Source organism: Coregonus lavaretus (genome assembly GCF_964263955.1).
Source record: "Coregonus lavaretus genome assembly, chromosome: 2".
In the NCBI taxonomy this organism is placed as follows: Eukaryota; Metazoa; Chordata; class Actinopteri; order Salmoniformes; family Salmonidae; genus Coregonus; species Coregonus lavaretus.
The window spans coordinates 21562612-21585226 of NC_139989.1; the positions used below are offsets into that span (position 1 = coordinate 21562612).

Here is a 22615-nt window from a genome sequence, read left to right on the forward strand (position 1 = left end):
GGCGCTTGTAACGCCATGGTAGTGGGTTCGATCCCCGGGACCACCCATATGTAAAAATGTATGCACACATGACTGTAAGTCGCTTTGGATAAAAGCGTCTGCTAAATGGCTTATTATTATTACAAGGCTCCGATGATAGCCAGGTGTAGACGTCGAAAGGTGTTGGGACAGCTTTATCTAGGCCCTAACAGTTTGTGGGCACTGTTTGTCACCATTATAGTGCAATTCATGTATTGTTTAGTGTTGTGTTGTGTAGTGGCTTTGCTGGCATGCATCATCAACAATATTTATGGGGGTATTTGCCCCACCAAGATTTACATGCTAAAATCGCCACTGCCCTCTGTGCACCCTCTGTGACTTCTAGGAAGGTTTTAACCCACTTAACCCCAATATTGCTCCATGTTCACCATCATTGTAAAGCCCTAGTTATTTTGTTGCTTTGACAAAGTCATTTCTGAAGATCATTATTTATTTAATGTGATTATTATTTATTTAATTTTAAGGTCAACCATGTTATGTGAACTGAACTCTTGTTTTAATATGGTGGAACTATTCCTTTAGGGGGATTTTTTTTTAAAGAAACATTAAACCTCTAATAGTCAAATCCATAGGTGGCGTGTCCATAAGGCTAGGGGAAGCTTTCCCTAAAGTATGTTGAATTAAATAGCCAAAATTATATAGCCTAATTAGCCTACTCTTGTCTATACATAAATAAATCATTCAAAATAGGCTACTAAAGCATGATTTGGCGACAGAGGAACATTAGCTTCTTAAAAAAATTAGTTGTGGATGGTTTTAAATCACATTGCCTACAGTCAAGGCCTTCCGAGTGGCGCAGTGGTCTAAGTGGTCTAAGGAGATCCTGGTTCGAATCCAGGCTCTGTCGTAGCCGGCCGCGACCGGTTGGCCCAGGGTAGGGGAGGGAATGGCGCACAATTGGCCCAGGGTAGGGGAGGGAATGGCCGGCAGGGATGTAGCTCAGTTGGTAGAGCATGGCGTTTGCAACGCCAGGGTTGTGGGTTTGATTCCCACGGGGGGCCAGTATGAAAAAAAATAATAATAATGTATGCACTCACTAACTGTAAGTCACTCTGGATAAGAGCGTCTGCTAAATGACTGTAATGTAAATGTCACAGTGGGTTTTGACCAGAGGCTGCGCCTCCTCTTGACAACCCTTCGCTTGAAATTTGCATAAAGTAGAGCAGAACTCTACTGTTCCGCTAGCAGGGTTCTCACTGCTCACAATCCCCTGCACATTTCTCTGCGTGCCCTCGTTGAAAATGAATGGCGGTGGAACTTCTCCTGCCTTATTCGTTGTTGGTGAAAACCTTCTGTCGGAAGGAAAGATAGCGTGCGCAATTTGGGCAGTTCGCTAGGCAAATACCAAATATATGATTGTTGAGTGGAAAGTAGAGAGGCCCAGCCATGCATATCGCAATATTTCAAAATACAATCGTGGGAAAACATAGTTTGGAAAGCAAATGCTATTGCTGTAAAGAGAAGACAATGAAAATACTCTAATCTGTCTTTTAGTTTATCAAAATTCTCAATTGAATTGAGCTAACAACAGTATAGCCTATCTTATTGGCACCAGCGGAGAACATATCAATTTTAGAATAAGGCTGTAACGTAACAAAATGTAGAAAAAGTCAAGGAATCTGAATACTTTCCGAATGCACTGTATATCCTCTTTATCATTGTTGGGTCAGTCCCACTTAAAAGTTTGTTTTTGGACAATAATTTCCTCCTGCAGTTTAGATCATATTCTATTTGTGTCTCCCCTTCTCGTAGGCCTATTATATGGATCAGACAACGTTGTTTTTATTGATCTGTTTGTCAGTGTCAGCAGAGCAGGCTAACCTGTAATTTGTCGTATTAAAAAAGATTCTGCTAATGTCTCCAGTCACATAAAGTGTAGTAGAATTGCATGTAATGTGTTTAAAAAAGGCAACATTTTTCCTGTGCAAAGAAAGAAACGTATCTGATATAGCCTAGGCCTACATTACTCTACGCTATACGCGCTCAGCCATGCATTGAACGGTATTTTTTGCGAACAGTGATTGAATTATATTATTAGCCTAAATTATGATTATCAAATCTACTCATCACATTGCAAATACTGTAGTAGGCTATCTTACATACAGTAAGTCTGCAAATGCGATGATGCATTGAATGCTTTATTATAAAGGTGCATTTTTATGGTGAACATTAGTTTCCCCAAACTTGAAACTCACGCGCTGCCTATGGTCAACTTATAGTGTAAAAGCAGTTGAGCTGGTTCCAGTCTTTTTGGCCATTTTATGGTAGTTTGTGGTGGAAAACTGAGCGGGTCCAGCAAAACACGTCAACTGTTATAAGACAGGCTAGAAATGTTTTAAAGGACCCTGCCCACTATTTCAACATAATTTCCTGTCCTAGAGAGGAAATGCACGTTTAGGTTCCACCTCCAAAGAATGACAAAGGCTACTTAGTGGGTGTGGGAATTTTCATGTGGAGTTGATAAACATCCACAAATAGAGCACTGACAACTGTCAGTGTAGCTAGCTAGCATGCCAACCTTATCTAGCTAGCTAATGTTATTTGTTGTTGCTCTTCTTTTTTTTTACTACACCATATTCTATGGCTGGTTCTGGAGCTGGATTTGTCATAAGCATTGATTTAAGTAAAAATAAAAATGTACAAATTATCCAATGGATTATGATCATTTTCTGGGGGGGAAAAGTGGAGCTGCAAAAACATAAGTTTGCACCCCTTATTTTAATTTGCTTCATGGCTCAGGCGGCCAAGTGGACACAAGGCTGTTTGGCTCATCTCAGTCTCAAAGAGGAATAACTTTGCCATGCTGGTGGGTGTAAAATAAATATATATATATTTTTTTTTTATGCCCTGAAATGAAACTAATAATTTGTATGTCATATCACAGGCAAAAGTGGATTCACACGGATTTGCACAAAGTGGGCAGTTTGGATTTGTTACTTCAAGCCCAAATATTACATACTTTGACTAAAGCTATGACTTACTGACTTAAATCGTTGTGCAACATCATGGGCAAGCTCTGGCCATTGTCTTTCACCTAGAAAAAGTGGATTTATTCTCGTGTGGGCATTTAACAAATGTGAAGCTTGTATTCAATTGCCCCTCCCTGTTGCACACAACAAGCTTCCATTCCCCCTGTCACAAGGGGATTTTATTTGGCACTTAATAGGCACTTACTAAAGTATTTTTATTTATTTAACTTGAGATGGGAAAACATGTTTTTTATGAAGTTGAACATGTTCTCTTTATGAAAGAATGTTAAAATTAGACGAAATCAAACGTTTTTGGGACCAAGTTACACTTCACCAAAGGCACCGAATTGGTGGAACGACCCAGTGCACTGCTTTTGACTAGAGCCCTCTGCACTATTTAGGGAATATGGTGCCATTTGGGACGCATTGGGGTGTCAGTGTGTTCTGACCCTCACTAGCAGACAGTTGGTTCACATCGAGACGGGTGCTTTCATAGTCTCACCAGCTGAGCATACTGGAGAAAAACACAATGAGCTCTGGCTTGCATCATCCGCGAACAAATGCCCATCATTTCTCCATAAATACGCTTCTAGCACAGCACATTTAGTCCAAAAGGAGGGAAAAACAGAGCAGACAAAGGATACATTAGCAGCCATCTGTATCTCTGTATATCGGTCTCCTGGAACAGAATACGTAAGAGCTAGCTATCAGCTCGGTGTGGCATAATAGAGCCGGTCTGGACAGAGATGCATGACTCATAATGCTCATCCCTCATGAGTCATTGGCAAGTTTGTTGAGCAATTTTGAATGATTTGCAGTTGAAACTGTTTCTTTGGTTAATATCTCATTTGGTGGGTTTGCCTAGTTTGTCCTATCACTAAAATCAAATATATTACAAAATACTGTATGCCATTAAGCAGCCTCTTTTATCCAAAGCAACGTACAGTCATGCGTGCATACATTTTTCATATGGGTGGCCCCAGCGTGAATCTTTCAAATGGGTGGCACGAGCATGAATCGAACCCATGATTCTTGGCAATGCAAGCCCTTTGCTCTACCAACTGAGCCACAATGATAATATGTCATCTTTACCTCCAAATAATGGAACTAAGCACCTGAATAGCAGTAGGTGTCCATAGAAACAAAGCCTACTGTTTGCACCTCTGGCATCTAAGCATATGCTAGTGTTGTACGAGAAGCACCCAGACGTCCCCTGTCCTTGTTTAGGGGCTTGAAAGGCTTGTCAGACTCAGTTTTTACACGTCTCGTCTGCCTCCTACATGGTCTGGTTCCAGCAGGATATCCATAGAACTACCATGAGAAACTAGCTGGGTTCAAGGATGGTTCACCATGTCATTAATACATTAACACTGCTATCGCTCTGCAGCGGGATTCTGTGTGTGTGTGTGTGTGCACTTGCATGCTTATGTACTTGTGTGTGTGTTTCTCAAGTCTTTTCACAACAAAGAGCATATTGTTAGGAAACATGACTGTTTTTTAAATGTGTTTAGAGTCATCGACAACAACAATGCAGCGATGTGAATCCAATAGAGACATCAGAATATGGTTGTCCCCAATGGCACCCTATTCTCTATATAGTGCACTGCTTTTGACCAGAGCCCTATGGATCCTATATAGGGAATAGGGTGCCATTTAGGATGCATCCTATATGTGGAGGTAATTAGAGCTGATTTCTCTCCCCAGAGGAAGTCAAACACACACAAAGGTCAGAATAACAACCAACGCCTACACACTCCGCTACAGCACTGCAGGGGCAGCTCCACACACACAGTACTTAGTGTTTCTGGAGTGCTGGACAACCTTCAATCTGTTCCCTAAGCTCACATTATAGTTTTTTTTAAACATCACAAAAAAACATTCCTCTTCTGAATTTTAAATGGTCTTTTAGTTTAGACCAGGGATGTCAAACCTAATTCCTGGAGGGCCGTGTCTGCTGGTCTTTGAGATTTCATTTCAATACGTAGCAATCTACAGTTGCTACATCCATTTTTGGACATTGAAGTAATTATATATAGCCATTGATTCTAGAAGAATATAACTTATAAATGCCTCATGAGCTTAGTGAATCTGTCTTACCCCATCAGAAACCAAAATATAAGCTTGTTTTACTCCAATGGATGTAATGTAAACAATGTCACTGTTAACAAACACAGCTTCAAAACATGGTTAAAACTATCATTTAGATCTCATGGATGGTCAGTCCTTTTACCCATAGCTCCCTCTATGAATTTGAGTGGTTACATTTCTCCAGCCCCATCCCTGAGCTATTTATCAAAGTGTTGGAGTGGCTGCTTTGTTATTGTTTAAACTGCAGATAGCCCCTTTAAGACCTAGACAACCAGATGAGGGAAGTTCCTAACCAATCAATGGCCTTTATTGATCAATCAAGTATAAGGGAGGAGTTTGACACCCCTGGTTTAGACTGTTATGTTGACAATACCTTCCAGTCCCACTCATCAACAACAACAACAACAACAACAACAACAACAACAACAACAAAAACAAAAGGTGTGTGTGTTCATAGGGCTGTGATGGTAATTGAATAACCGTGTAACTGACAGTTATGGGTGAAGACTGTCATGAAAATAAAATAACAGTTTAGATAGGCCTACATTATAATAATTATTATTATTAACTTTAGTTTCATTTAGATGAACTTTACCTAATAGCAGGAGTGTTTACAAATGATTATAAGAAAAAAATAATCCAACAGTCTGTCTATTAAACTTTCTACATCTGCTCCTTTTTCCACCTTTCCTTTGATGCTCAAGCAGCTAATATGCTAGATGCGCGGGGGTGTAGAGCACTATAGGCTATGGCACTTCCGTAAAAAAATTATTTGATGCGTGGACTTTCTTTTATACAATGCACGTTTCATTGCTTGCTAGTAAATAAATACATCTGTTTTCTTTTTTAAAAAAGGTTGGATGTGTCTGACTAGTAAAAAAATATTCAACGGCAGTCGACAAGGTTGTTCTGGCTCTGAGGCCTATAATGCCCTAATGTTGTGTCAAATGGACAATGCACCCATCCTCTCCAACCTGGCTATGTCGGTGACCGTGTACATGGCCAATTACGGTAACCTCAAATTCCAAGAACGCCACAGCCTTATGTCTGCGTTACTGCATGTTTGTGTCCTGTAATACCTACGAGAGGTGGAGAAGGTCGGTCACGTGGAGGTTGACCCGCCGACCCAGACGTTCCATCATGTCCAAGCCCTGGTCAGAGGTGAGGGAGCTGGGAGGACAGACAGAGAGAGCAGGTTATCAGAGATGATGCTCCTTCATATTGCTATACAACCAACCAGTCACAGAACCGGCAACAACCAGCCCTATTAATTAGCATGGCTGGGTTTTCACATCTCACCGACATGTACAGTACCAGTCAAAAGTTTGGACACACCTACTCATTCCAGCGTTTTTCTATATTTGTATTATTTTCTAAATTGTAGAATAATAGTGAAGACATCAAAACTATGAAATAACACATATGGAATCATGTAGTAACCAAAAAAGTGTTAAACAAATCAAAATATAATTTATATTTGAGATTCTTCAAAAAGCCACCCTTTGCCTTGATGACAGCTTTACACACTCTTGGTATTCTCTCAACCAGCTTCACCTGGAAAGCTTTTCCAACAGTCTTGAAGGAGTTCCCACATATGCTGAGCACTCATTGGCTGCTTTTCCTTCACGCTGCCGTCCGACTCATCCCAAACCATCTCAATTGGGTTGAGGTCGGGGGATTGTGGAGGCCAGGTCATCTGATGCAGCACTCCATCACTCTCCTTCTTGGTAAAATAGCCCTTACACAGCCTGGAGGTGTGTTGGGTCATTGTCTTGTTGAAAAACAAATGATAGTCCCACTAAGCCCAAACCAGATGGGATGGCGTATCGCTGCAGAATGCTGTGGTAGCCATGCTGGTTAAGTGTGCCTTGAATTCTAAATAAATCACAGACAGTGTCACCAGCAAAGATCATCCTTTCACCCACACCGCGTCTCACAAAGCCACGGCGGTAGGAACCAAAAACCTCCAAGTTGGACTCCAGACCAAAGGACACATTTCCACCGGTCTAATGTCCATTGCTCATGTTTCTTGGCCCAAGCAAGTCTCTTCTTCTTATTGGTGTCTTTTAGTAGTGGTTTCTTTGCAGCAATTTGACCATGAAGGCCTGATTCACACAGTCTCCTCTGAACAGTTGATGTTGAGATGTGTCTGTTACATGAACATTTATTTGAGGCTGGAAACTTATCCTGTACAGCAGAGGTAACTCTGGGTCTTCCATTCCTGTGGCGGTCCTCATGAGAGCCAGTTTAATCATAGCGCTTGATGGTTTTTGCGACTGCACTTGAAGAAACTTTCAAAGTTCTTGAAATGTTCCATATTGACTGACCTTCATGTCTTAAAGTAATGATGGACTGTTGTTTCGCTTTGCTTATTTGAGCAGTTCTTGCCATAATATGGACTTGGTCTTTTACCAAATAGGGCTATCTTCTGTATACCCCCCCCTACCTTGTCACAACACAACTGATTGGCTCAAATGCATTAAGAAGGAAAGAAATTCCACCAATTAACTTTTAAGAAGGCACATATGTTAATTTAAATGCATTCCAGGTGACTACCTCATGAAGCTGGTTGAGAGAATGCCAAGAGTGTGCAAAGCTGTCATCAAGGCAAAGGGTGCCGATTTGAAGAATCTCAAATATAAAATATCTGATTTGTTTAACACTTTTTTGGTTACTACATGATTCCATATGTGTTATTTCATAGTTTTGATGTCTTCACTATTATTCTACAAAGTACAAAATAGTAAAAATAAAGAAAAACCCTTGAATGAGTAGGTGTGTCCAAACTTTTGACTGGTAGTGTACATAAAATAACAATTATAAGACATACGAGCTTGCACACACACACACATACACACACACAGTATAGATGTGCACACACACACATTATATATGTGCACGCATGGACACATGCACGCACACACACGCGCACACGCACACACACACACACACACACACACACACACACACACACACACACACACACACACACACACACACACTTGCACCAGGGGAATAGGTATCAGGTGCCTCTTCAGGCTTGGTAAATCACCTGCATTTTCCAGGAATGAGACAAACAATAAGGTGCAAATGGAACCGGCGTGAGGTGTAATGGCTGTATCATATGGACGTGCTTCACTCACACTCTCTCTCACACACACACACACACTCTCTCTCACACACACACACACACACACAAAGTTAGATGAATAATAATGTGAAAATGGAATGGATGTGTGAAAGTGTAATGGCTCTATGATAAAGCCATGCTCCATCTGAGCTCAGTCCAGTGGCTGCTCTCTCACTCAGAGAGGAAATTGCCCAAGGAAACAGAGTTTGCGTCCCACATGGCACCTTTTCTCTACATAGTACACTACTCTTGACCAGGGCCCCATGGATTCCCCTATGCGCCCTGGTCATAATAAGTGCACTATACAGGAAATAGGATGCCATTCGGGACGTAGACAGGGCAAACAAAGGCAATCTGCATGAGGATGCTCTGTATGCAGGAAATGACAGGGCTAGATGAAGATCATTGGGGTGAAAGATGACATACTGTATGTAGGTATGTACGTACTGTATGTAGGTATGTAGGCTGCACAATATATGATGTACTGTAAGTACATTTGTTTTTGTCATATGTTTTGCCTTTAAAGGATTTAAAGGACTCTTGGAAGACTAAGCCAATATTGGGGTAAAAGAGACCAACCAATAACAATACACAAAATTGTAAATGTAAACTGGTGTGCATCCTCAGGTACACTCTTAGAAAAAAGGGTTCCAAAAGGGTTCGTCGGCTGTCCTCATAGGAGAACCCTTTTTGGTTCCAGGTAGAACTATTTTGGATTCCATGTAGAACCCTCTGTGGAAAGGGTTCTACATGGAACTCAAAAGGGTTCTGCCTGGAACCAATAAGGTAAAAATTAGGCTTCTTCAAAGGATTCTCCTATGGGGACAGACAAAGACCCCTTTTAGGTTGGGTCTCTCTCTCTCTCTCTCTCTCTCTCTCTCTCTCTCTCTCTCTCTCTCTCTCTCTCTCTCTCTCTCTCTCTCTCTCTCTCTCTCTCTCTCTCTCTCTCTCTCTCTCTCTCTCTCTCTCTCTCTCTCTCTCTCTCTCTCTCTCTCTCTCTCTCTCTCTCTCTCTCTCTCTCTCTCTCTCTCTCTCTCTCTCTCTCTCTCTCTCTCTCTCCACAATGTCAGGAGCTGTCAGATAAGCAGGTTAGCCTGGTCCCACTGCGGGTGGGGAAGGAGGTAGGGATAACAACTGTGCAATCATCATGTCTGCAGCAAACTCTGGAAACCACAGCAGGCAGGCCCCTGCTAGCTACAGCAACACCGGGCTGGGGATGGAGGAAGAGGGGGAGGGGGAGGAGGAAGAGAAGGAGGAGGAGGAAGAGAAGGAGGAGGAGGAAGAAGAGAGAGAAAAGTCTGTCTGGAAGGTGACCTGTTCCTCTCGTCTCCCCTGATGCGGTGTGTGTGTGTGTGGTGGGGTATGTGTGGCGAGGTGTGTGTGGTGTGGTCTCTGAGATATGGCCCATCAAGCCCGGATGGCCGGTGGCGAGTGCCCCCAAGACAGCGAGCGGTATGCTGTTGAACAGGTGAAGGACAGCGCTCTGACACTCTGCCTGATAACGGCCATTAAAGGGATTTGAGAAAGCTCCACGGGCGAAAACACAGTCGATAGAAATGTATCTTGTGGTGTGAGGCTCAGCCGAGAGGAGAGTGAGTCTGACTGACTCCCCTGACCTTGCTGACACCATATCATCATTAACACTGTTATACAGCGTGGTAATACCCACACCTAGGGACTTATCATCACAACTATTGTGCTTAAGTGCACCACTGAGGATTTCCAGCTATAGTTCTCTATAAAAAGAAAACATTTGTATATGTCAGGGTTGTTTTGAAAGATATATGGTCTTTCAACAGTAGCCTGAATTTAGGCAACAAAGATTGTTTCAGGTCTTTACTGTCCACAGTATGCCCACAATCAAAAATGATATAAGGTGAATAGAGAAAAACAGGAAACACATAGTGTTGGAGATAACTGGTCATTGTGAAGTGAGAGTATAAATACATACAGTATATTGGTAAATAGCAGCAAGTATAATCTTCACCATACTCACTCTGTGTCTGTAATGATGTAGCCAAAGTCGCTGTGGTGGTCTTTCACTTGCGGTGACTTTGAGTAAGCTTTGACTCCCATGTGTACCACCTCCTCCTGGAGTCGCATGTCCTCCTTCTGTGGTTCTGCTAGGAGATTCTTCTTATGTGGTTCTTCTGCCAGGAGGTCTGTCTCAGCCGCTGGAGGAGAAGGAGCTTCGGTACCGTGGATCCACCTCTCCACCTCAGAGTCTACCAGGGAGTCAGAACCCTGGACATCCACCGGTTGGTCTGAGGTTCCATCATCTGGCTGGTCTGGAGCTCCATCCTCTCCTCCCATAGTCATGCTCCTCTCCTCCCAGGGGTGTGGTACAGGCACCTGGCCCTGTGTGGTCCTGCTCCTTACGTTCTCAAGACCCACTGTTCTCTGGCCCTCAATGGAGGGGTTGCCTGCAGCACCACCAGCATCACCAACCTCCAGCTGGGCATCTGAAGCATCACTGAAGGGGTCCATGTTGAGGTACTCCAACAGCTTACTAACGAAGAATGGGTCCTGTGGTAGGATAATGCCGGTCCACCAATTACAGACCCATTGACTTGGATGGGAATTCCTGTTCTAGTGATTCTATTTTTATGATAGCAACACAGGAATTGGACACGGGTGCTCTAACTCTGTTATCTATTTTACTGCAAGGGTTCTGCTTTATAAGAAGAGAGAACCTCCTTTTACAACATTAAGTATAAAAAATTTTTAGTTTCCAGTAAGTGTTAGTGTTTGTAGAAGTAATTCAATGAAAGTTCAACTTCAACTCTTTCTTTACTTTTCTTTGACATCATACTGTAACTTGATGTTTCTGCAAATTCTCTGCAAATTGCCAATCATTGATGAAAGGACTATATAAAACTAGATCTCTAATGGAAGACATTTGAAGGTAAATTACCAATCTCAACTGAAGGAATATCAGTCTATTCACCAGATGCAAATGTTCAAAAAGGGTTTTCTAAGAGCTTTGCAAGTGTAAAACTAGTTTTCATTCTTGTCTGTTTTATATTGAATATCTGCTTGCATAACTTTAAAATAACCCCTCTTTAAACTTTTTAGCAACAGTAGTATACTTCATTGAAGTAAGTGTTTGCTTGGACATTTAAGTTGCTACCTTGAAACCAGTGTATCTGTTGAAGAGAATAATGTGAATTAGGCCTACCTTGTCATCTGGCTCAGAGTCTGCATCCACCATCTGTTGCCCTGTAAACAATCAGAATGTGAGAGGGTAAAACATTGACAAGAGAAGATTACTATTGGCTAAAGGCTTTACAGCTAATAACCAAACAACCCAAAACATTTCCACACAGGTTTTGCTTTACTTTCACCCTGGTGATAAATGCAGGTGTACCTTTATGTCTGTCTGACTGTAATCTCTTGCGAACAGACTACTTAACATAAATTGTATCGTAACGTCTGTCGACAGACTGTTTGATGCGACATATACGAGCAACAAATGTTCTGGTGTGTTGGTTTTTCGCCACTGGTCATTTGGACAAATCACGATTTAGTAGGTGTACGCATCTTTGAATTGTGGAAGGGGAGGGGACATTTGGCCCATAGACTTGACTGAAGCTTGCAGAGAGAGGGGAGTGGAGGTACCAACCTGCTTCTGCTCCTCGTTCTAGTCTCTTTTCTCATACAGTGCCTTCAGAAAGTGTTCATACACCTTGACTTATTCCAGATTTTGTTGAGTTACAGCCTGAATTCAAAATTGATTAAACTGATTACATTGATTTTTTCATCCATCTACACACAATACCCCATAATGACAAAGTGAAATATCTCATTTACACAAGTATTCACACCCCTGAGTCAATACATGTTAGAATCACCTTTGGCAGCGAATACAGCTGTGAGTCTTTCTGGGTAAGTCTCTAAGAGCTTTGCACACCTGGATTGTACAATATTTACACATTATTATTTTAAAAATTCTTCATGCTCTGTCAAGTTGGTTGTTGAGCATTCATGACAGCCATTTTCAAGTCTTGCCATAGATTTTCAAGCCAATTTAAGTCAAAACTGTAACTAGGCCACTCAGGAAAATTCAATGTCGTCTTGGTAAGCAACTTCGGTGTATATTTGGCCTTGTGTTTTAGGTTATAGTCCTGCTGAAAGGTGAATTTGTCTCCCAATGTCTGTTGGAAAGAAGACTGAACCATGTTTTCCTCTAGGATATTGCCAGTGCTTAGCTCTATTCCATTTCTTTTTATCCCACAAAAACTCCCTAGTCCTTGCCGATGACAAGCATACCCATAACATGATGCAGCCACCACCATGCTTGAAAATATAAAGAGTGGTACTCAGTGGTACTGTGTTGTGTTGGATTTGTATTCAGGACATAAAGTACATTTCTTTGCCACATTTTTTGCAGTTTTACTTTAGTGCCTTATTGCAAACAGGATGCATGTTTTGGAATACTTTTATTCTGTACAGGCTTCCTTCTTTTCATTCTGTCATTTAGGTTAGTATTGTGGAGTAACTATCACAGCCATTAAACTCTGTAACTGTTTTAAAATCCCCAATGGCCTCAAGGTGAAATCCCTGAGCGGTTTCCTTCGTCTCTGGCAACTAAGTTAGGAAGGACGCCTGTATCTTTGTAGTGACTGGGTGTCCATCCAAAGTGTAATTAATAACTTCACCATGCTCAAAGGGATATTCAATGTCTGCTTTTTAAAACATTTACCCATCTACCAATAGGTGCCCTTCTTTGCGAGGCATTGGAATACCTCCCTGGTCTTTGTGGTTGAATCTGTGTTTAAAATTCACTGCTCGACTGAGGGACCATACAGATAATTGTATGTGTGGGGTATAGAGATTAGGTAGTCATTCAAAAATCATGTTAAACACTATTATTGCACACAGAGTGAGTCCATGCAACTTATTAAGTGACTTGTTCAGAAAATTTGTACTACTGAACTTATTTAGGCTTTCCATAACAAAGTTGAATACTCAAGACATTTCAGCTTTTCATTTAGAATAAATTTGTAAAAATGTCTAAAAACATAATTCCACTTTGACATTATAGGGTATTGTGTGTAGGCCAGTGACACAACATCTAAATGTAATACATACATTCAGGCTGTAACACAACAAAATGTGGAAAAAGTGAAGGGGTGTGAACCTAACTGAATAGCTGGCACAAGATTTTCATTCTGGGTTGCCTACAGTAGATTAGTCTTAAATATGTCCTGTGATATATATTGTACACTGCTCAAAAAAATAAAGGGAACACTTAAACAACACAATGTAACTCCAAGTCAATCACACTTCTGTATAATCAAACTGTCCACTTAGAAAGCAACACTGATTGACAATACATTTCACATGCTGTTGTGCAAATGGAATAGACAACAGGTGGAAATTATAGGCAATTTGCAAGACACCCCCAATAAAGGACTGGTTTTGCAGGTGGTGACCACAGACCACTTCTCAGTTCCTATGCTTCCTGGCTGATGTTTTGGTCACTTTTGAATGCTGGCGGTGCTTTCACTCTAGTGGTAGCATGAGACGGAGTCTACAACCCACACAAGTGGCTCAGGTAGTGCAGCTCATCCAGGATGGCACATCAATGCGAGCTGTGGCAAGAAGGTTTGCTGTGTCTGTCAGCGTAGTGTCCAGAGCATGGAGGCGCTACCAGGAGACAGGCCAGTACATCAGGAGACGTGGAGGAGGCCGTAGGAGGGCAACAACCCAGCAGCAGGACTGCTACCTCCGCCTTTGTGCAAGGAGGAGCAGGAGGAGCACTGCCAGAGCCCTGAAAAATGACCTCCAGCAGGCCACAAATGTGCATGTGTCTGCTCAAACGGTCAGAAACAGACTCCATGAGGGTGGTATGAAGGCCCGACGTCCACAGGTGGGGGTTGTGCTTACAGCCCAACACCGTGCAGGACGTTTGGCATTTGCCAGAGAACACCAAGATTGGCAAATTCGCCACTGGCGCCCTGTGCTCTTCACAGATGAAAGCAGGTTCACACTGAGCACATGTGACAGACGTGACAGAGTCTGGAGACGCCGTGGAGAACGTTCTGCTGCCTGCAACATTCTCCAGCATGACCGGTTTGGCGGTGGGTCAGTCATGGTGTGGGGTAGCATTTCTTTGGGGGGCCACACAGCCCTCCATGTGCTCGCCAGAGGTAGCCTGACTGCCATTAGGTACCAAGATGAGATCCTCAGACCCCTTGTGAGACCATATGCTGGTGCGGTTGGCCCTGGGTTCCTCCTAATGCAAGACAATGCTAGACCTCATGTGGCTGGAGTGTGTCAGCAATTCCTGCAAGAGGAAGGCATTGATGCTATGGACTGGCCCGCCCGTTCCCCAGACCTGAATCCAATTGAGCACATCTGAGACATCATGTCTCGCTCCATCCACCAACGCCACGTTGCACCACAGACTGTCCAGGAGTTGGCGGATGCTTTAGTCCAGGTATGGGAGGAGATCCCTCAGGAGACCATCCGCCACCTCATCAGGAGCATGCCCAGGCATTGTAGGGAGGTCATACAGGCACGTGGAGGCCACACACACTACTGAGCCTCATTTTGACTTGTTTTAAGGACATTACATCAAAGTTGGATCAGCCTGTAGTGTGGTTTTCCACTTTAATTTTGAGGGTGACTCCAAATCCAGACCTCCATGGGTTGATAAATATGATTTCCATTGATCATTTTTGTGTGATTTTGTTGTCAGCACATTCAACTATGTAAAGAAAAAAGTATTTAATAAGATTATTTCATTCATTCAGATCTAGGATGTGTTATTTTAGTGTTCCCTTTATTTTTTTGAGCAGTGTATATAAGTGAAGTGTTGTATGTCTTGTGATGTATTTATTATACAGTATGTACTGTTGCCAAGCAAATTTCCCTATGGGACAGGAAAGTATTCATTAATTCATTCTTTCATTTATACCTTGAAGCATAGCATCTTGCTCTAACATGTCCTCTTGGTTCTCCTCATCCTGGTCTATGGAATGCAGGGGCTCTCTCTTCATCTGTCTGTCCCGTATGTGTCCCACGAGCCTGGGCTTGGCTCTCGTCACAGGCCCCTCCTCATCCACCACCTGCAGGGCACCAGAGATGATGTCTGCCAGCTGGTCCAGGTCTTTACCCATCAGACTGTCCATGTTCACTCTCTGCCTTCCCAGCTGGTTGACCACGTTCAGGATGAACCGCTCTGGGGGAGAGGGTAAAATGGAGGAACACAGAGGATGGTAAATTTGAGATCCACCATAACTTTCCAGTAGCTTCCCACTGGGCACACACTGGTTGAATCAATGTTGTTTCAACGTAATTTGTCAACTTATTGTGACATGGAATCAATGTGGAAAATACATTGGATTTGAAAAAAGTAATCAGCCTGTACTGATTTCATCTCATTTTAACCAGCGTTGTAAACATTGAAATTAGGGTTAAACTTCTATTTAAATATAATGACTTAACCCAACTAACAGATTGTTACGTCAATCTAATTTTAACATAATCATCAGAACTATGTACAGTATATGTTGAAATGGCGTTGAAAATTCCCCATAGAAACATTTTTCTTTTTTAAATCCTATATTCAATATACAGTATATTGGGTGGTTTAAAGTATGGAGAATTTTATACTTGATTAGACATATTTTATTTGACATTGTTTCAATGTTGATAGTAAAATGACATGTTTCAATCAATGTCAATGTTTCAACCTAAATAAAAGGGTATATTGAAATAGAATATGAAGCCACAGTGCAACGATTCCTGCCTGAACAGGGACTCCTAATGGTATATGAGGGACAATGCACTTCAGTGAGAAGAAGTCTACCATCCAGATGCTTACCTCTATATACGCTTCCATTCTTATTTGTGTAGACTACCTAAACAATATTGAAAAGCTGAAAGTAACTCCTCTAAACTTTTCTTACACAAGCTGGCTACATTGACATCTGATTTTGAAGTTCACAGAACCACGGTTGCCTCTAAATGAATAAAATAGCATAGAAGAACTTTGAAAAAGTTAGTGTGGATCATCTACAAATTAATCTGAAGTTCACAGAGGCACACAGAACAGCGCAAACACAAATCATTGTGGAAAAAAAGAGGACCTTACCGTCCACCGTACTGAGCTGCTCCTTGGGCACCTGATGGTTGGATGCAGCCTTGAAGAGAAGCCTGTCTATGTTGGGCCTTGGCGGTTTGGAGCCACTGCCACCAAGTCGTGTCTGGGGTTCTACCTGACCACCAGGGCGTACAGGGTGTACATAACTGACATAGTGGAGCTTCCCCTTGGGTCCCACCACTTCCCCTGGTATTGGGCGGCTCTGGGTATGTGCTGCTCCAGCCAGGTAGCGCTCCAGCTGGGCAGCCAGCCCCGTGGCACTCCCCCTGGCACTCCCTGGCTTCTGGCTGGAGTAGGCTGTCTCCACTGGGGATCTCCAGCTCCCTACAGCACCCTGGGTGAAGACCTTACCCCCCTGAGGTGGACCTGCAGACTGCAGATTGTAGAACGTAGACTTCCCCTTCTTTGGCTGGAAGTCTTCATTCTGTAACACAACCATGTTTTTTTACTGTCTATATCATTTGTTTTGTATTTCAATCACCAGTGACAGTGAATTCACATTGCATTTAAAGGGCGACTGAACCAAAAAAGCAACTTCTTCTTTTGAAAACGCATCGATGTGACTCAGAAACATTTATTCTAGTGTCAAAATTGACTACAAAGTGTAAATAGGATAATTTTGGTCATAAACTCAGTCTCATCCAAAACTGAGATTTGTGAGATAATTAGGAAAAAAAATTATTGTAAAAGGGTACCGTAACAGCTTTTCTTGGATTGGGTTTATTTAAATCCTGCCCACATGCCCACAGCTGGCAGCACCAAAGTAATAAGTCTCCTGAGTGGCGCAGTAGTCTAAGGCACTGCATCGCAATGTTAACTGTGCCACTAGAGATCCTGGTTCGAATCCAGGCTCTGTCGCAGCCGGCCGCGACCGGGAGACTCATGGGCGGCGCACAATTGGTCCAGGGTAGGGGAGGGAATGGCCGGCAGGGATGTAGCTCAGTTGATAGAGCATGGCGTTTGCAATGCCAGGGTTGTGGGTTCATTTCCCAAGGGGGCCAGTATAAAAAAATATATGTATTCACTAACTGTAAGTTGCTCTGGATAAGAGCGTCTGCTAAATGACTAAAATGTAAATGTAATAATCAATTCGGAGCGCAGATGCATGCTACCTGACCATGGTCATCTTGGTTTCACTTTGGATATCCCTATGGGGCTAGTTAGGCAATATCAGTAAATTACACAATGTACATGGGAGAATATTTTTAAATGTCAATGACTTAAAAATATAAAATCAACTATACATTTTAGAAATTCATATACAAATATTGAAAGCATTTAACTACAATACTAAACGGTGCATAACATGAAAATATTGTCCCATTTACATTGTGTTATTTATTCACGGTCCCTAACTAGCCGCACAGATAGGCTATCCAAAGTCAAACCACGGTCGCACACTGGCCGGCTGAAGCTAATTTGCGAAAGAAGTTGGCTAGCTTGCTAGCTTGTCTAGGCTACTTTTAGACACAATACCTGGTTAGACTGTTTCAAGTTATCTAGAAGGGTGAGTGACTGTAACTGTGTACTGTTTTGGCAGAGTGAAAGTACAAATGCTTCCCACGTTCGAACACACACACACAAGAGACACCCACATCAAAGCACACCTCCAAGACCCAAATCTCGTTATCAGTCGCATTTCCTAATGAGGAGAATTGAAACCGAGGCTAAATCCGTAAATTCAGCCCCCCTTTAACAACAGGGTCGTTCCACCTCAAAAAGCACAAGAGGATTTCGACACCCACCGTCTGGGATTGTTCTGAAACATTGTTTTGTTGAAATATAATTTGATCTCTGAGAAAAATAATCTAATTGATTCTGGATTCTTGACATAGCTTACTCATAGCTTAATATCTCTACTGCTATGCATATCATTCTTAGTTGATATTGTGTAAATTCTCCCGGTTGTTAATCCCCCCCCAAAAACATAAATGTTAATTGTTTGACATTTTACTGCATTGTTAGGAGCTAGTAACATAAGTATTTCGCTACACCCGCTATACCACCTGCTAAGCCAGCGGTTCCCAAACTAGGGGTTGCGACCCCATGTGGGGCCACCTGATATGAAAATAGGGGTCGTGGAGAATTTCCAAAATCCTGAAGATTTTATAATAAATAAATACAAAAATATATATATATTATAATATCGTCTTTGTATCTCAAAATCATTGTAATGTGGTTAACCTTAAAATTCCAAATGAAAATTATTAAAATCTAAAAGGTTAAATTCAACCAGAGAGTGCCCTTAGATCATATGAAAAGGCCGCAATTGACCTTTGCACTTAACTCATTCCCACGGTAAATGGCTAGGCCCACTAAGCTATGAAACCACACACTATTGCAGAGACTTTGATATTACCGGCCGCAATTGATATGGTGAAAACAATGTGTGGGGTGGCAGAGGCACAGAAACTCAATACCTTTGTCAGATAACACTGTTAAATGAAGAATTTATGCTATTGCTAGTAATCAAGAGGAAATTCTGACTGAATGACTCAAAAACTCCCCAGTTTATGCTCTCCAAATGGACCTTAGCTGTGAGGGCCGAGATGCGCATGCATTGACTTTTGTTCACTATACATGTCGGGGGATGCTATTCACAAGGACATATTGTTCTGTCTCACGATTCTCGTGCATGAAACGGCACAAGGGATGTTTAGTGTGCTGTGTGGCTATATTGATGAAAAACAGATTCCATGGGATCGAATGGTGGGCTTTTACACAGATGGGTCTCCATCTATGGCGGGACGGCGGGCAGGCCTCTGCACACTAGTTATGAATGTGTGTCCCTCTGTCATATGGATGCATTGTATGATACACCGAGAGAAATTGGCGGCAAAAGAGCTGAGCACAGAACTCAGAGATACACTGAGTTTACAAAACATTAAGAACTATTTCCATGACTGACTAGGTGAATCCAGGTGAAAGCTATGATCCCTTATTGATGTCACTTCTTAACTCAGAGTAGATGAAGGGGAGGAGACAGGTTAAATAAGGATTTTTAAGCCTTGAGACATGTATTGTGTATGTGTGCCATTCAGATAGTAAATGGGCAAAAAAACAAAATATTAGGAAGGTGTTCCTAATGTTAGGTATACTCAGTGTATACTGTAGCAGGTAACTTCGATTGTAAACTATATCAAACCACATCCACTGCGTGCACGCCTGTTCACAAAACTATGTGCAGATATGGGATCAGAGTATGACAATATTATATTTCACACCTTGGTGGTTATCGATGGGGTGTGTTGGAAAGATTTTTCACATTGAGAGAGGAACTGTTGTCATTCACAATGGATGTAAATAAAAACAGACTTGGTTGACTTTCCGTGTAATGAAAATAAAATGTGTCTCCTTGCCTATGTAACAGACAAATTTGGGAAACTGAACGTACTGAACGCAAGAGTGCATGGGAAATACAAAAACATTCTACAGATGAGTGACCGACTCACAGAGTCTTTCAAAAGTGAACCCATAGCCCCTTCCCTCGGCTGTGCATGTTTCTAACATGTCCCACATTAATGATGACTGCTCACTTCCAATGCTTGGAAGAGCACTTTAGGACCTACTTTCCAATCTGTTTGACTGTGATCCTGGCTCAGTTGACATGCCGGTAAGTGAAATCGAACAGCTGATCGAGCTGTCATGTGACTGAATGCATTCACGGGTCACTACAGAGGAGTTTTGGTTCCTGACTCAAAGGGAATATCTTGGCGTCTCCCTGTGAGCATTAATGCCGCGTTCAAAACAACTGGAACTGGAAACTCGGAAATCTCAGACTTCAGTGCGTTCATGACAACTGGGAACTCTGAAAAAAACTAGCTCAGACTGGGAAATATCGTTTTGAACGGTCATACAACTCGGAATTCCAACTCTGGAACTCTGGCCTCTTTCTAGAGTTCCAACGTTCCGACCTGAAGATCACTGACATCATGATTTGACCTCGTTCTTGAAAGCACTATAAAACCCATGGTACCCTTCGCCAGCTCATATCTGTGTGAAGCTGGATTCAGTGCTCTCGTCTGCATTAAAACCAAATATCGATCCAGGTTGGATGTGACAGCAGAGATCAGGTGCGCACTGTCGACCACGCCCCCTGACTTTGAGAAGCTCCGACGCGACATGCATCAAGCACACCCATCTCATTAGTGGTGGTGAGATAAGATACATTATGTCAGACTAATTTGCAATTGACTGTCATAGGAGGTGAGGAGGAGGATTATTGTGCAAAGCTGTCATCAAGGCAAAGGGTGGCTATTTGAAGAATCTCAAATCTCAAATATTTTTTTATTTGTTTAACACTTCTTTGGTTACTACATGATTCCATATGTGTTGTTTCATAGTTTTGATATCTTTACTATTATTCTACAATGTAGACATAAAGAAAAACCCTTGAATGAGTAGGTGTGTCCAAACTTTTGACTGGTACTGTCAAAAGTGCCGATTTTGCAGGTTTTCCTACTTACAAAGCATGTAGAGGTCTGTAATTTTTATCATAGGTACACTTCAACTGTGAGAGACGGAATCTAAAACAAAAATCCAGAAAATCACATTGTATGATTTTTAAGTAATTCATTTGCATTGTATTGCATGACATAAGTATTTGATACATCAGAAAAGCAGAACTTAATATTTGGTACAGAAACCTTTGTTTGCAATTACAGAGATCATACGTTTCCTGTAGGTCTTGACCAGGTTTGCACACACTGCAGCAGGGATTTTGGCCCACTCCTCCACACAGACCTTCTCCAGATCCTTCAGGTTTCGGGGCTGTCGCTGGGCAATACGGACTTTCAGCTCCCTCCAAAGATTTTCTATTGGGTTCAGGTCTGGAGACTGGCTAGGCCACTCCAGGACCTTGAGATGCTTCTTACAGAGCCACTCCTTAGTTGCCCTTGGCTGTGTGTTTCGGGTCGTTGTCATGCTGGAAGACCCAGCCACGACCCATCTTCAATGTTCTTACTGAGGGAAGGAGGTTGTTGGCCAAGATCTTGCGATACATGGCCCCATCCATCCTCCCCTCAATACGGTGCAGTCGTCCTGTCCCCTTTGCAGAAAAGCATCCCCAAAGAATGATGTTTCCACCTCCATGCTTCACGGTTGGGATGGTGTTCTTGGGGTTGTACTCATCCTTCTTCTTCCTCCAAACACAGCGAGTGGAGTTTAGACCAAAAAGCTCTATTTTTGTCTCATCAGACCACATGACCTATCCCATTCCTCCTCTGGATCATCCAGATGGTCATTGGCAAACTTCAGACGGGTCTGGACATGCGCTGGCTTGAGCAGGGAGACCTTGCGTGTGCTGCAGGATTTTAATCCATGACGGCGTAGTGTGTTACTAATGGTTTTCTTTGAGACTGTGGTCCCAGCTCTCTTCAGGTCATGGACCAGGTCCTGCCGTGTAGTTATGGGCTGATCCCTCACCTTCCTCATGATCATTGATGCCCCACGAGGTGAGATCTTGCATGGAGCCCCTGACCGAGGGTGATTGACCGTCATCTTGAACTTCTTCCATTTTCTAATAATTGCGGCAACAGTTGTTGCCTTCTCACCAAGCTGCTTGCCTATTGTCCTGTAGCCCATCCCAGCCTTGTGCAGGTCTACAATTTTATCCCTGATGTCCTTACACAGCTCTCTGATCTTGGCCATTGTGGAGAGGTTGGAGTCTGTTTGATTGAGTGTGTGGACAGGTGTCTTTTATACAGGTAACGAGTTCAAACAGGTGCAGTTATTACAGGTAATGAGTGGAGAACAGGAGGGCTTCTTAAATAAAAATTAACAGGTCTGTGAGAGCCGGAATTCTTACTGGTTGGTAGGTGATCAAATACTTATGTCATGCAATAAAATGCAAATTAATTACTTAAAAATCATACAATGTGATTTTCTGGATTTTTGTTTTAGATTCCGTCTCTCACAGTTGAAGTGTATCTATGATAAAAAATTACAGACCTCTACATGCTTTGTAAATAGGAAAACCTGCAAAATCGGCAGTGTATCAAATACTTGTTCTCCCCACTGTATATATATATATTATTTTACCCCCTTTTTCCCCCCAATTTCGATCTTGTCTCATCGCTGCAACTCTCCAACGGGCTCGGGAGGCGAAGGTCGAGTCATGCGTCCTCCGAAACATGACCCGCCAAACCACGCTTCTTAACACCTGCTGCTTAACCCGGAAGCCTGCCGCACCAATGTGTCAGAGGAAACACATTCAACTGACGACCGAGGTCAACCTGCAGGTGCCCGGCCCGTCACAAGGAGTCGTTAGAGCGCGATGAG

The 22615-nt window shown here is 42.5% G+C and overlaps 1 protein-coding gene across 1 annotated transcript in view; it reads right to left on the reverse strand.

Moving 5' to 3' along the window:
* The window catches only part of LOC311100424 (receptor-type tyrosine-protein phosphatase N2-like), a gene marked incomplete at both ends in the record, with an annotated part of 320583 nt that overhangs the window by 186897 nt on the left and 111071 nt on the right, over positions 1–22615 (reverse strand). Inside the window, 5 exons of the mRNA XM_084141339.1 lie at positions 6180–6266; positions 10223–10752; positions 11405–11445; positions 15149–15412; positions 16328–16760. Coding sequence (XP_083997465.1) covers positions 6180–6266; positions 10223–10752; positions 11405–11445; positions 15149–15412; positions 16328–16760 — 1355 coding nt within the window. The remainder of the gene's footprint in view (positions 1–6179; positions 6267–10222; positions 10753–11404; positions 11446–15148; positions 15413–16327; positions 16761–22615) is intronic.